This window comes from Otolemur garnettii, unplaced genomic scaffold (genome assembly GCF_000181295.1).
Source record: "Otolemur garnettii isolate 467f Iridium unplaced genomic scaffold, OtoGar3 scaffold00292, whole genome shotgun sequence".
Taxonomy (NCBI): Eukaryota; Metazoa; Chordata; class Mammalia; order Primates; family Galagidae; genus Otolemur; species Otolemur garnettii.
This window is the reverse complement of record NW_003852687.1, coordinates 496718-508182: the sequence shown is the minus strand read 5'-3', so window position 1 is coordinate 508182 and position 11465 is coordinate 496718. Positions and strand designations below refer to the sequence as shown.

At 50.3% G+C, this 11465-nt stretch overlaps 1 protein-coding gene across 2 annotated transcripts in view; it reads right to left on the bottom strand.

Moving 5' to 3' along the window:
* Positions 1 to 11465, bottom strand: part of SMARCB1 (SWI/SNF related, matrix associated, actin dependent regulator of chromatin, subfamily b, member 1) — a 41529-nt gene that overhangs the window by 26024 nt on the left and 4040 nt on the right. Inside the window, exons 2-5 of one of the 2 annotated variants that reach the window (XM_003803288.3) lie at positions 9873 to 10011; positions 8050 to 8179; positions 3357 to 3494; positions 1094 to 1221 (exon numbers count right to left, since the gene is read on the bottom strand). In XM_003803288.3, coding sequence (XP_003803336.1) covers positions 1094 to 1221; positions 3357 to 3494; positions 8050 to 8179; positions 9873 to 10011 — 535 coding nt within the window. The remainder of the gene's footprint in view (positions 1 to 1093; positions 1222 to 3356; positions 3495 to 8049; positions 8180 to 9872; positions 10012 to 11465) is intronic. The other variant, XM_003803287.3, reaches the window with a different exon arrangement.

Below are 11465 nucleotides of genomic sequence, written 5' to 3'. Positions count from 1 at the left end.
AGTCTCCTGCCTCCGCCTCCCAAGTAGCTGGGACCACAGGCGCCCGCCACAACGCCCGGCTATTTTTTGGTTGCAGCCATCGTTGTTTTTGGCAGGTCTGGGCTGGGGATTCGAACCCGCCACCTTAGGTATACGTGGCTGGCGCCTTAGCCGGTTGAGCTATAGGCACCGAGCCCTAAGCTAAGTTCTTAAAGAAAAGCAGCAATAAAAATAAACTCCCTGGGCGGCACCTATGGCTCAGTGAGTAAGGTACTGGTCCTATATACCGAGGGTGGCGGGTTCAAACCCCAGGCCCTGGCCAAACTGAAACAAAAAAATAGGCAGGTGCTGTGACAGGCACCTGTAGTCCCAGCTACTTGGGATGCTGAGGCAAGAGAATTGCTTAAGCCCAGGAGTTGGAGGTTGCTGTGAGCTGTGATGCCACAGCGCTCTACTCAGGGTGACAGCTTGAGGCTTTCTCAAAAAATAATAATAAAATAAAATAAGATAAAAATGACATTCACTGCTTTTTATCTGAATATAAATAATACGTTCATAAAAAAATTCAGTCACACTTAAGGAAAAAATAAATAAGGAAACAAACATACGCTTAACGCACACAGGCATAACCCTCCCTCCAGAAGGAATGAGCACACAGAACTCCCCAAGCCACGTGCCCCCTGCATAGAGAAAGAGCCTGACAACACTGTGCCTGACTTGGGACTCAGAGAGTGAGGACACCCGAAGGCAAGACCCGTGAGGGTGAGGGCAGAACAGGAATGCCCACTCGCACAGTCACAAATCAGGAGCAGGGTGGTGGATGGGCTGAAGAGGAGGGCGGGCTGGACTGGGCGGCTGAACCAAGTCTGAGCAGCATCATTATCTTCACCTGAGCTACATGGACTCATGTCCTGCCATGCCAGGCCCCGTGGGCCCCCCAACCTCACAACCTCACAGGGAAGGAAGAAGCCTGAAGCTCACACACACGGCCCACAGGGAACAGCAGCAGGAGGACTGAACCCAGTGTCTGCACTCCGAAAACCATGACTGAGTGACCTGAATGTCAGCTGGCAGGGAAGGGGACAGGATGGCTGGGCCCAGCAGAGTCTCCTACCATTCATGTTCCAGGTGAAGGCGTCCCGCAGCTTCTGCCCATCAATTTCCATGTCCAGCCGGATGGGGACTAGCACCTCGGGCTGGGACGCATTCTCATGGATCACAGCCGGGTCATGGTCATCAAAGCTAAAAGCGAAAGGGCGACGATAGTCAGCAAGGGCACCAGCACCCAGGGATCTAGGTTTCCAGCCTCCTTCTCTGCACCATGAGTCACTGTCAAGCTGGTTAAGGGGAAAGGCCACTCGTCAGCCAACATCTGAGGCAGCACAGACCAAGCCAGCAGAACCACAGTTTAAGTGGGGCAGGAGGGGTTGTAAATGACAAGCACCAGGCCATGTGTGGCAAATGGGCAGAATGGTAAGCCTCAGAGACACATGGGGAGTGGACAGGACGCTGCTGATCCAGGCAGTACTGGGACAAGACCTAGACATACTGCAAAAGCGGGTCATACCTGAGAGTAGCAGGACTTGCAGAGAAAGCCATGGGAAAGGAAAAAGGCATTTCCAGAAGAGGAAACAGTCCAGCAAAGGCCCAGAGGCAGGAGAATGAGGGAACCGCTAAAGGATCAGCAACAGACCTCTGGGGGTGCGATGCAGCGTCCACCAGGCACAGTCTCAGGGGACACTGCTCTCCTCGGGCCGTGGAACCTGGCTTCGGCCCTGAGGGAGCTCCACAAGGATCCCAAGCAAGGGAATTGAGTATTTGGAGAAGACAAAGAGGGAAGAGATGGGTAGGCAGGTCAAGGAGAGAGGCAGAAGGGCAGGGGAGCCTAGGGGTGTCTGGGAACATGGAAATGGCCAAGGACTGCCCTCAGGGAGCTTGGGAGGCAGATGACTGACATGGAGGGAGACACGCCAGGTGCTGGGCATGTATGCCTAGGAGTGTGGATAGGGACAAGGCAGGAGCAGCCATTTTAAATGGGGAAGTGACACTCAAATAGGAATGAGAGGAGGGTATAAAGGAGGGAAGAGAAAGAGAAGGAAAACAGGAGGGAGGCAAAGCATGGAAGGAGGAAAGTAGGAAGGCTGGAGTGAGCCTCAGAGACACTCGCGGGAAGCAAGCCTCAGTGGGGCCTTTTACAGGGCAGGGCTCTGGGTGGCCCAGAGTATCAAGGAGGCTCATGTGGCTGCAGCAGAGGTAGTGGCACCAAGAATGGGAGTGGTGGTGGCACCAGCTTCCACTCTGAGTATGATGTGGAGTCTAGCGGATTCTGCGAGGAGTGACTTGATCTGCCTGGAGCAAAGAGGTCTGTGCCACCTGCAAAGCTGAGGATGCAATGGGGAGGCCAGGCAGGGGCTGCTGCAAACACTCAGTGAGGGCTGCAGGGAGCTGGCTGAGGTCAAGTAGGAATGCGCTGAGGCTGGACTTGTAGTATGAGAAGGAGGAAGGAGCTGAGCAAGCAGCCTGAGCAAGGGGAGGCTGGATCTCCAGGCCAAGATGGAGCAGTCTGCAGGCAGCACGCAGCTGACGATGTGAGGGTGGCCATGGAAGTCTGCATCATAGAGGTAAATAAACATGGGGTGGGAGCTGGAAAACAGCCCCCAAAGACAACTGTGTCCTAATCCCTGAAACTCATGACCATCACCTCATATGGCCAAAGAAAGGGACTCTGCAAATGAGATCAAGTGAAGGATCCTGAGTGATTATCTGGGTGATCCCTAAATTACATCACAAGTGTCTTTCTAAGAGAGACAGAGAAGGAGAGATTTCATACACAGAGAGACCCCAGGACCATGGAGGCAGAGACTAGAGTGACGCAGATACATGCCAAGGAAGAGGCAGAGCTGGAAGAGGCAAGGACCAGGCGGCCCCTGGAGCCCTGGAAGGGAGTTCAGCCCAGTCAAACTGATTCTGTAACTCCTGGCCTCCAGAATGGAAAGAAGAAATCTGTGCTGCCTCAGACCACTCGGTGTGGAGGGTTTTTCCAGCAGTCAAAGGGAGTGGGTGCAGTGGGAGGCACGTGCACAGCACGGGAGCCACCAGACTGGCTGGGCTTGCTCTGAGAAAATGAGGGTAAGAAGGGACCGAGGTCTGCACCCACAGGGACACAGCTTGGGGTGCTGGAGAAGTGAGGGGGACACTGCAAGATGACAGCAGGCAGTGTCAGGGAGGCTGCAGAGAGCCATAGGAAAGACAGTTCCAAGAGAAGGAGGTGGCAGCACAAGGTCCCAGCAGAGTTTTTCTGGAGAGGAGAAGACTAAGGCATGTTGGCCAACCACAGTGGAAACCTGCAGAGGGCGAGCGCAACAGCATGGCCTCACCACAGGGGGAAGGTCCTCTTCTTGTCCCGGCCCATGCGGTTCCTGTTGATGGTCGTGGAACATGGCACAGCGTCCAGGTGGTGGGAGCTGTTGGGCAGGGTGGGCACCCACTGGCTATTCCTCTTGGCCTTCTGTTCTCTGGAGAGACAGAAGAAAAGCCCCCCTCGTCATCACAGGAGTCCAATCCTGCCTACCAGGCATTGGTTCATGCTTGGAGGATGCTCAGTGCTAGGCTCCAGGTCCCTGTGGGAGTCAGTGCAGCCCTGAGCTGCCGGGCTCTTGGGTGAGGGCAGAGGCGCAAAGGGGATGACAGACACAACCCAGAACATAAGTGGGTGCTCGCTCACCGCCATGGTGTACTCCCCTGCACACCAAGCCCTGAGGAGGGTGCGGAGGCTGGTGACAGAATCCCAATCTCAGGGTCTCACATGCTGTACAACACAGTGACTTTACTTGGCAGGGGTATGGGAGTCCTTGGGGGACTTGGAAAGAGAGAAGTAATCAGACTGTGACTTTAGATGTGTGGGCCATCCTGAGATGGACAATGCAAGGCTTGTCCTCCAAGCTTCCAAAGCAGTAGAGATGAGGAGGTGGGTTGGTAAGCACCTTCCAGAGGGTGACACCCAAAGTGATTTAAATAGACAGCCCATGTTCTATAAAGGGCTCACTCTTTTCTCCAAATTCCATGTTGCTTTTACTACTAGAAAAATACTAAAAGCCGCTGTAAACTGAGGCTCCCAGGCTGTGAGACTGACCAAGCCCTCAGGTACCCACTGTGCTCTGCATGTTCCATCTTCCCTGCAGTGCTATCACTCCCCTGTGCAGCCCTGACCCCTGCACGATGGCTCCTGCAATACGGTGACGACAAGTGGTAATGAATGCTTGGCAGCATCCTCTAAGGGACCTGGGGAGCCACCATGTGGGCTCTTCTCCTTTCCATGGGGGGGGTGGGGGTGGGGAAAGACCTGCCTGGACTCTGAGCCTTTAACTCTTTTCTCTTCTAAAGCAGGGGCCACTTACACCTCTGATGCTGAGGCCTGGGACCACCTCTTGGTTGAGGGTAGGGGCAAGGAGGGGTTTCTAATGACCAATGTGGCCAGCACTAGAGCCAGTCTCCTGGACTGTAGGCCTTGCTGGGACCTTATGATTGGTCTTCACCTCATACCGGAGACCTGGGAAAACGGGGAAGGTGGATGGAACCAATCTGGGAAGAGATTCAGAGCTGGGACTCCATTATAGTCTATTTGGCCTGTGGTTCTTAAACTTGATCACACAGACTTACTGAGAGTAAAATTTTAAGTAGCAAATTCCTAAGTCCCACCCAAATCAAGAGACACTCCATCTCTGGGTTAGGGCCCAGGAATAAGGATTCTTTGCAGCTTCTGTGGCTGTCTCCCATGCAGCTGGGCCTGCATTTAGAAACCACAGATCCCATTCAGCTCCTCCTTTCTGACTGGATAGGCTCCTGAGCCTGAGCTGAGCCCCGCCCTGACCCTTGCCCCTGCCCCAAATCCTGCCCTAACTCAGTAGCAACCTCTTTCGTGTTTCCAAGTCTGGTAGCCACCTCAAGTATGCCACCACAGATACAGTGAAGGTGACTAACACGCAGCCATACACAGAATCCGAATCACAAAATTCCACCTTTCTCTACAAAACCCTGATACAGGACACCCAGCCTCTGCCCAAACCGTCCAGCAACAGAAGGGGAGGATGCCAGTCATCCCCTTGTGAGGCTGACTAAGCCGTGTGGAGCCAGCCAACGTGTCCCTTACACCCCTGCCACCCCCCTTCCCATGTGGACCCAACCTCTTGAGGAATAGGAGTCGATGCTCTCAGCTGTTCCTCATGTGACATGATCATCAAGAAACTGTTTACTGCCCCATAAAAGATTCCCAGCTGATGTGTGGAGACTTAAAAGTATCATCCATGTGTATATAATTTCTTGCAGAGACTTCCTGGGAAGATCTAGCCATCCTTATGTTCTTACCACATCCCTCAGATCCCTCAGGGGAAAAGGAATCTGCACAGCACAGTCTTGACACTGCCGGGCTTAGGGGGAATCATAAAAACAATTCAACTTCAAACTCCAGAGAAAATCTGGAAAGAAGTGATTTTCCACAGCCACATCACTCTGAACAATAATCCTTCCTCCCAACTTTGTCCTCCCTGGGTTTCATGCAGAGAAGCACACACCTCTCCAGACCTGGAAGCTCAAGGTGGACAGGTGTAACCTTTTACTCTGCATGTCTCACTCAAGAGAACCCGTCCCAGGCTGCTGCAGACTCTATTCATGTCTCCCTCAAGAGAGCCCTGCCCAGCCTACTGCAGAACCTACTTCATTATAACACATAAGCGGCCAGGTGCGCTGGCTCACACCCATGATCCTAGTACTCTGGCAGGCCAAGGCAGAAGGGTGGCTTGAGCTCAGGAGTTCAAGACCAGCCTAAGCAAAAGTGTGATGTCAAATGTCTTAACACAATAACTAAGAAAATGCTGTGAAGACTATGTTAACCAGTTTGATGAATATATTCCAAATTGTATATAAAACCAGCACATTGTATCCCATGATTGCATTAATGTACACAGCTATGATTTAATTAAAAAAAAAAAAAAGAGTGAGATGCCACCTCTACTAAATATAGAAAAACCAGCTGGGTGTGGCGACAGAGGCCTGTAATCCCAGCTACTAGGGAGACAGAGGCAAGAGGACTGCTTCAGCCCAAGAGTTTGAGGTTGCTGTGAGCTATGATGACATAACTCTCAAGCCTGGGTTACAGAGAGACTCTTGACTCAAAAAAAAATAATAGGGCGGCACCTGTGGCTCAAAGGAGTGGGGCGCTGGCCCCATATACCGGAGGTGGCGGGTTCAAACCCAATCCCAGCCAAAAACTGCAAGAAAAAAGAGAAATAATAATAATAATAATAATAATGAAGGGGCCAGGAGTGGTAACTCATGCCTGTAATCCTAGCACTCTGGGAGGACTAAGTGGGTGGATTGCCTGAGCTCACAGGTTCAAGACCACCCAGAGCAAGAGTGAGATCCAATCTCTAAAAATAGCCAGGCATTACGGCAGGCACCTGTAGTCCCAGCTTACTTGGGAGGCTAAGGCAAGAGAACTGCTTGAGCCCAAGAGTTTGAGGTTGCTGTGAGCTGTGATGCCGCAGCACTCTACTGAGGGAAACAAAGTGAGACTATGTCTCAAAATAATAACAATAATAGATTTATATATATATGAGCATTCTAGTCTAGCCCACCCAACTGGCTGCACTGCCACTCACCTGGCCCCTCCCTAAGGCTAGATACCCAAGCAGCTCTGCTTCTTCCAGTGCTACTCACCACACCACAAGGAATCTCAGTACATACAGGGGCTTCACTGATTTATTTCAGTCTTTTTTTTTTTTTTTAATTTCAGTCTTTTAAGATATTTTTTTGGAACAAATTCCTAGGGGTGAAATTAATAGACCAGAGTAAAAAAAGGTGTTTGATGTCATAATGCTTCACAAAAAGAGCACACCTGTCTACAGAGCTGGCCCAGCTTGTGTGAACGTGCAACTCTATCACACCTTCCCCAATTCTTTATCTTTGCTAGTTTGATCTTACTACTTTAAATTTTTAAACTTACACATGTAATTATACATTATAAGGAGTAAACATTCTTCCCACATCTGTTTACCCCTTGTACTTCCAGGAGTGGACTATAATTGACCTATCTGTCTACTGGGTATCACGGTGTATCTTATACATCTGGACATACAACATACAATATACATCTCTACATGCAACAAAATACCTTTCCAATTACTCGCCTTATAAACTGGTCCTGTAAATAGTCTTGCAAAAGTTCTAAGATTTGGCTCGGTGCCTGTAGCTCAGTGGTTATGGCACTGGCCACATACACTAGGGCTGGTGGGTTCAAAACCAGCCTGGGCCTGCTAAATAACAATGACAACAACAACAAAAAAGCCAGATGTTGTGGCAGGTGCCTGTAGTCCCAGCTACTTGGGAGGCCAAGGCAAGAGAATTGGTTAAGCCCAAGAGTTGGAGGTTGCTATGAGCTAAGACGCCACGGAGGGTGACACAGTGAGACTCTGTCTCAAAAAAAAAAAAAGTTCTAAGATTTTTTTCATTTTTTTTGAGACAGGGTCTCTCTCTCTCTCTCTCACCCAGGCTAGAGGACAGTGGCATAATTATACCTCACTGCAAACTCAAACTCCTGGGCTCAAGCAATCCCTCCACCTCAGCCTTCCTAGTAGCTGGGACACAATGTCTGGCTATTTTTAGAGACAGGTCTCACTCTTGAGAAGGGTGGTGTTGAACTCCTGACCTTAAGTGATCCTCCCACCTTGGTCTCTCAAAGTACTAGGATTATAGGCATGAGCTACCTGTACCTGACCAGGTCTAAGCTTTTATGTATTCAAATCTACTGTCTGTTTCTTTTATGAGTTTATATGAGCCACTAACTTTTCTGACAAATTAGTTTTACTCTCAAAGCATTCCTAACTGCTCTCCAGAATCCAGGACTTGGCTTATGTTTCTTAGAAATTCCACGACACTCCTGGCCAAGCAAATTTGTAAGCATAGAGGGTACAGGGTTAAAAAGCATTTCCATCCAACTTCAGCCCAACAACTCCTGACTATGAGTAAAGTCCTTTCCAGTATTCCAGGACCATGCTCTGGCCAAGAACAAGTTACCTGAGGTAGGTGGGGGGCTCCGTGCTGATGGATACAGCCTTGTACTTCTCATCATTGCCATCCAGAATCTCCTCCACCTCTGAGGCTTTTAGCAGAGTCACACTGGTAGCTAGAGTTGTATATCCATGATCTGTAAATGGAGAAACACCACTGGGTCAGTCTGTTGGCAGTGGTAGCACGAAGCAGCCAGCCAAGTGGATACAGCATATCAAGGTCCTCACATGCAGGAGGTGGGAAAAGCAAGGTGTCAACTCACTACTGCCAAATGCTGGCCTCTTCCAAAAGGGCAACCTGGACTGAGCGCTTTACACAGAAGCCCTAATGAGTAAAGCTCCAAGGGCTGATGTGGACTCAGGTGCCTAGGAGCACTGGCTCAGGGGCAGAGGGAGTGCTCCGGGCAGCAGCGGCTACAGCACAACACAGCCGACAAGGACTTTCAACTCCAAGACTTATATTCTTGGTCCTCAGTCAGGAGCAAGGGAAGGCTCCAGAGGAACACCCCAATGGGAAGAGGTCTGCCACCACTGTAGTCCACAATATGATGCAAGGTGGGGAGATGGAATGGAAGATGAAGGATACTTTTCTTTTAAAACAAGAGCTCAGAGAGGTAGAAATAGCTGCTTCACACCCAACACGAATTCCCATCCCCGAGCCAGTCCAGATGTACTGCCTGGAAAGCAGGACAGATTCTAGGCAACTTGACCCCTAGCTCTTCCAGGCTACCTCGGTCAAGAGCTGCTACCTGTCTGCAGGCCCAGCCTGGCTACCGGAGAAATCAGTTGCTTACAGAAAAGGTACCTCCAAAGCACAACGTGCAAGAGTCACTAAGACTTCACCTGGGACTTGTGGGGGCGGGGAGCAGAGCTGGGGACTCACTGCGTTAGTGACTGGTGCTCCACAGGGGAGGAGTGGGAACAAGAATGAAACTGTTTATTGTTTTAAGCAAGTATGTGGAAATGTTATAGCAGCGAATAAAAAGAAGCTCCGGCTCCTGCATTAAAAGAACCACTACTTTCCTGCAGTGGACAAAACCACATCAGCACCTACATAACCAAATAGGACAGACTACGAAGCACCCCCGGACACACACACGCACACGTGCACACAGAGCCCAGGGCAGCTCTCTACAAGGCACCATTGCCAAGTGGGAAGCAGTTTTAGCACCTGCCAAAGGGCACTGTGTCCATACCCAATGTCCCCTTGGGAGTGTCTCCCAATAGAGGCCCCAGGTCTACAGAGCATCCTTTTGCCCTGCACAAAGCTGCCAAGGCCCAAAGCACACTAGTTTCTACTGTCAGGCAGCTCACCTAGCAAGCCCCAGGCACACCACAGGCATAGGAGCAGGACATGCAGATGAGCTCTAGCACAGTGGTGGCCAGGATGAAGTGCTACGGGATGGACGTGCTCTAGGAAGCAAGCGGTGAAAGCCCCAGAGGGGAGTGGGAGCTGGGGCCACCACCCACCACTCGAGCTGTATGGAGGATGACTATGGCGACACGCCCACGGCAGATGGCAGAGCATCACAGCATTCCTAAAACGTTTTGAGACCAACATGTCTTCACCGCACCCACCCGCTCCTATGCTGGCTCCAGCCCATCACGCACCCGCCAGCCTGCTGGAAATACCTGCCAGTGGACCACCAGTAGCTCCCTGGAGCCGCTTTCTTGCCTGGTGTACTCATGGAGCAGTTCTGCCCCTGGGATGCTCCCTGCCTACCTAAGGGCCAGGGCTGCAGTGAAGACACTCTGGAGTGAAAACGTTTTATCTTCATGACATAAGCGAGTGGTTTTGAAACAGGTTTACAAACCCTCGTGAAGACGCACCCTTAGTGTTAGGTTTTGTTTTTTTACCATGTGACGATGCAACTATTTTCTTCCTCTCTTCCACAGTGGCTAGTCGCCTCCAGAGTGAGGGGTATCTCTTGTACAGAGAACCTCGGAACATACGGAGGTAGTTTCCCACCTATGAGTAAAGCAAGAAGGCTCATTATAAGGGTCGCAGGAGATGAGGACGGGGAGGGTCCTGGCACAGAGGCTCTTTGGGATCAAGTGGCCGTAAGGCAGCCCCTAGGCACCCAGTGCTCGGCAGCATGGAGGCTCAGCAGCAACGCACGTCTGGCCTGCACGTGTGCATCCGGACAGCAGAGTCAGGCCTGGCCAGACGCCAGGAGGGAGGCCCCGAGCTCCACAAGAAGCTCTCAGTTATTTTGATTTTGGACTAATGATCTCTGGCACTTTTCAGAAATGTGAGGCCTCCCTGACCTTCTTTTATCTTAAAAACAAGACTTTGATATTTTTATGATGTAATAAACACCAAAAAGGTCTTTTAATTTTAGACAGACACAGGAAAATTTCCCACATGGCTTGTGTTGCTTTCTTTAGTAACAAAACTCAAACCAGGGATACCAAAGGAATTTTCCAAAAAGTTTAAAAAGTACTTATTGGAAATCATCACACTTCTATAAATCATTACTTGCCCTCAACAATAGCTTTAGTTAGCTTGTATCGAATCCTGAAAATGTGACTTTAAGGAAAAGAAATCCAGTCCTATAATTTTTTATAAAGACACCTCATTTTCTCACTGACTTTCTAAAAATGATTAAAAATGATCACTTCAGAGTCAACCTTCAGGGGATGGCCAGTGCACAGGGTGCCAGGTACTGGCTCCATCTGTGTCCTGGAATCACTTGTCTTTTTTCTGTGTCTCTACTCATCTATCAAATGCTCAGCAACTCTTGTCTGTCACTACCATCCAAGGGTCACTCTGTCACCCAGGCTGGAGTACAGTGGCATAATCATAGCTCACTGAAGCCTTGAACTCCTGGGCTTACGTGATCCTCCTGCCTTGGCCTCCCAAGTAGCTGAGACTATAAGTGCCCACACCTATGTTTGTCTAATTTATTTTTTTTGGTAGACAGGGGGTCTCACTGTGTTGCTTTCAAGTGATCCTTCCTCCTCAGCCTCCCAGAGTGCTGGGATTACAGGCATGAGCCACCATGCTCAGCCTCCATTAGATTCTTGAAAAGAAACTGGGATGCATTAGATTGTTTATTACGGCTTAATTCACAATTACCAAGATGTGGAAACAACCCAAATGCCCATCAACTCATGAATGCATTTATAAACTGTGGTATATGTATCCCACAAAATACTATCCACCTATAAAAAGATGGAGACTACATCTTTTGTATTAACTTGGACAGAGTTAGAGAACACTCTTTAATACGTATCGGCGCCTGTGGCTCAAGTGGCTAAGGCGCCAGCCATATACACCTAAGGTGGCGGGTTCGAATCCAGCCTGGGCCCGCCAAGCAACAACGATGGACAAGCGTTGTGGCGGGCGCCTGTGGTCCCAGTTACTTGGGAAGCGGAGGCAGGAGCCTCGCTTGAGCCCAGGAGATGGAGGTTGCTGTGAGC